Genomic DNA, 2,529 nt, shown 5'->3' with positions numbered 1-2,529 from the left:
ACATAAACAGTTGATTAACAGATTTTTTTTATGTTATACATATTATATACTGTATTCTTACAATAATATAACCTGGAGAAAAGAAAATGTTATTAAGAAATTCACAAGGAAGAGAAAATATACTTCCTACTCATTAACTGGAAGTGGACCATCATAAAGGTCTTCATCCTATTCATCTTAATGTTGAGTAGGCTAAGGAGAAGGAAGAGGAGGGTTTGGTCTTGCCATCTCAGGGGTAGCAGAGGCAGAAGAAAATCTGAGTATAAGTGGACCTCAGCAGTTCAAACCTGTGTTGTTCAAGGGTCAACTGTATATTAAACATTTGACCAATATGTGCTCAGTAAAAGGTAACCATCATTGGTCTGAAATGATTCTGTTCATTTTCTTAGAAAGTGACTATATTTTGTTGCTGATACAGCTTCCCTGTACTGCAATACTTACTGAGGTCACCAATACCTTGCCGGTACTACAAGTATATTTTTGCTTTGTTTGTTTTTCTGATCTGTAATATTTTGAATTTCTAATCTAATCCAGGAGGTTGGGAGATGCCCCTAATAGACAAGAGAAACCTGGGAGGGTCTCCTATTACCAGATCTATTCCTGTAATACCCAGGTTTTGAGATACAACGTTGTTAGCAAGTTCTCCCTCATTTGGTATCATTCAAAATCTGATAAACTTGGATTTTAGGCATTGTTGATCAGTTCCATTTAAAAGGAATTGGTGTAAGTCATTTCAATGAGCACAGAAAAATCTTGGAGTCAAACAGCCTTATGATAGGTACATCTTTTGAAGCCTGGTCAGACAGTAGGGGCCTTTAGTTGATAGTAAAGTGATAATCTGAGTTGTCTTCTTTGGTACTAAGCATTGGTTAATTCTAACAGCAGGAACGGTTGAAAACTCCAAGAAACAATCTTCACATTGCATTGATTTTGTTACAGTTGACACTATTTACAAAATTGGCAGGTTCTGTAACAGAACTGCCCTACAAAGTACCTCTTCTGAAAAAGTCATCCCCTCAAATGTGTATCTGTTGAACTTTTCAGCTATTGTGGTTTCCAAAAAATGCACATCTATTAAAAGTGGGCTTAATTTCTTAGGAGATCAATTATTCATTCATCCATGCAGCAAGTTCAACAATTGATAGCCCAAGTCAAATCACTGCACTGGGTGCTGGGTGTACAGTGGTGTTCTAAAGTTCTGGCTCTTGTGGGGCTTTATTGTCTAGTTGAGGGTTGGAAAAACATGCACATAAATTAAAATGCAGGGTCCTGTGAAAGAAATGAGCACATAAATTAAAATGCAGGGTTCTGTGAAAGAAATGAACAGCGTTGGGGACCTGTTTAGTAGTTTTGCAAACTACTTAAGTAAAAGTTCAGCTCTGCAACTTAGGAGCTGTGTGCCTTGAACACAGGAATGGTGAAAATGAGTTGTTGAACACGCACTCGGATGGTTCCAGTTCCCGGCAAAGGGTCCCATCAGGTCAGGCGTGTGAATGCAGAACGGGCTGTATAGTGACCACTGTGTCGGAGAAAAGGGGTGTCGCTGCGGCCTCAGGCACTCAAAAGGAGAAACTGGAGGGGGCTTTCGGGCCCTCGGGGATGGCTTAGCAGCAGGAGGCGGAGCACACATGGCAGTTGTGGGGAAACCCCTGTGGGAGGGGACTTGGCTCCCGGTCCGGTCGCTCGATCTCAGAGCTTTCCAGCAGCCTAGCGCCACGTCAAGGAGCAGCTGCCCCTCCCCTCGCTGCGAGTCGCACGCGCGGAAGTAAACACCTCTACGTCATCAGGGCGCGTCCTCGCCTTTCCCCCCTCCCATCTCTTCAGATCGGTGGACGTGCTCACCTCCGCTCGGGGCCAGGTCTATGTCCCGGTTTCCCGCCGTCGCGGGCAGGGCGCCAAGGCGGCAGGAGGAGGGTGAGCGGTCAAGAGACCTCCAGGAAGAGCGGCCCTCGGCTGTTTCCATCGCTGATAGAGGTGCGGTCCGCGGGACGCTACGGAAGCCAGTGGGAGTTATGGCATGGGGGTTTTCGGGGTTGAAAGTATGCCTTTGGCTGGTAGAGAAGAGTAGGGAGGAAGCCGCGGCCTTCTCGTGGCCCTGCAAGCCATCCGCGAACTTTGCGTCCAATGAGCACTTTGGCTTAGAGGGGGGCGGTCCCAGACCCAAGTTCGGTGAAAACCTTGCTGGGGGGCAAAAAAGTGAACCCCAACGCCGAAATGCGTTCTGCTCTTAAACAGACTCATAAAGCCTTTGTTCTCTACCCATTCATCCTCCCCCCTCCTTCGTCGGGCCGCCAGCCTGCCTTTGGGTACTGTATGAAGGGAGCCAGTTTCCAGGAGCCAGTTTCCATGGTTACCTACCACTTGGCCTTCTGGGATATCAGTCACTCTGAACAGGGACCTAACTTGAACCATGAATCAGAAGCAAACACAGGTGGTTTCTAATCCAGCTGAGAATTTTCTGCTGTGTTCCAGTTTTTGGTCTATTGTTTAATAAAATTGGGTTTTGGGCTTCTGTGTAAGTATTCATGT

General features: G+C 46.0%; 1 protein-coding gene across 1 annotated transcript in view; it reads left to right on the top strand.

Annotated features, from left to right (window-relative positions):
- Window positions 1-1,779: 1,779 nt before the first annotated feature.
- DHX40 (DEAH (Asp-Glu-Ala-His) box polypeptide 40) overlaps window positions 1,780-2,529 on the top strand; it is a 69,521-nt gene continuing 68,771 nt past the window's right edge. The window contains exon 1 of the mRNA XM_012648399.1: window positions 1,780-2,169. Within this exon, the coding sequence (XP_012503853.1) occupies window positions 1,863-2,169 (307 nt within the window). The 5' untranslated portion in view covers window positions 1,780-1,862. The remainder of the gene's footprint in view (window positions 2,170-2,529) is intronic.

Source organism: Propithecus coquereli, unplaced genomic scaffold (genome assembly GCF_000956105.1).
Source record: "Propithecus coquereli isolate 6110/MARCELLA unplaced genomic scaffold, Pcoq_1.0 Scaffold285, whole genome shotgun sequence".
NCBI lineage: Eukaryota > Metazoa > Chordata > Mammalia > Primates > Indriidae > Propithecus > Propithecus coquereli.
Note: the sequence above shows the minus strand (reverse complement) of the source record. Positions and strands in the feature narration are given on the sequence as shown.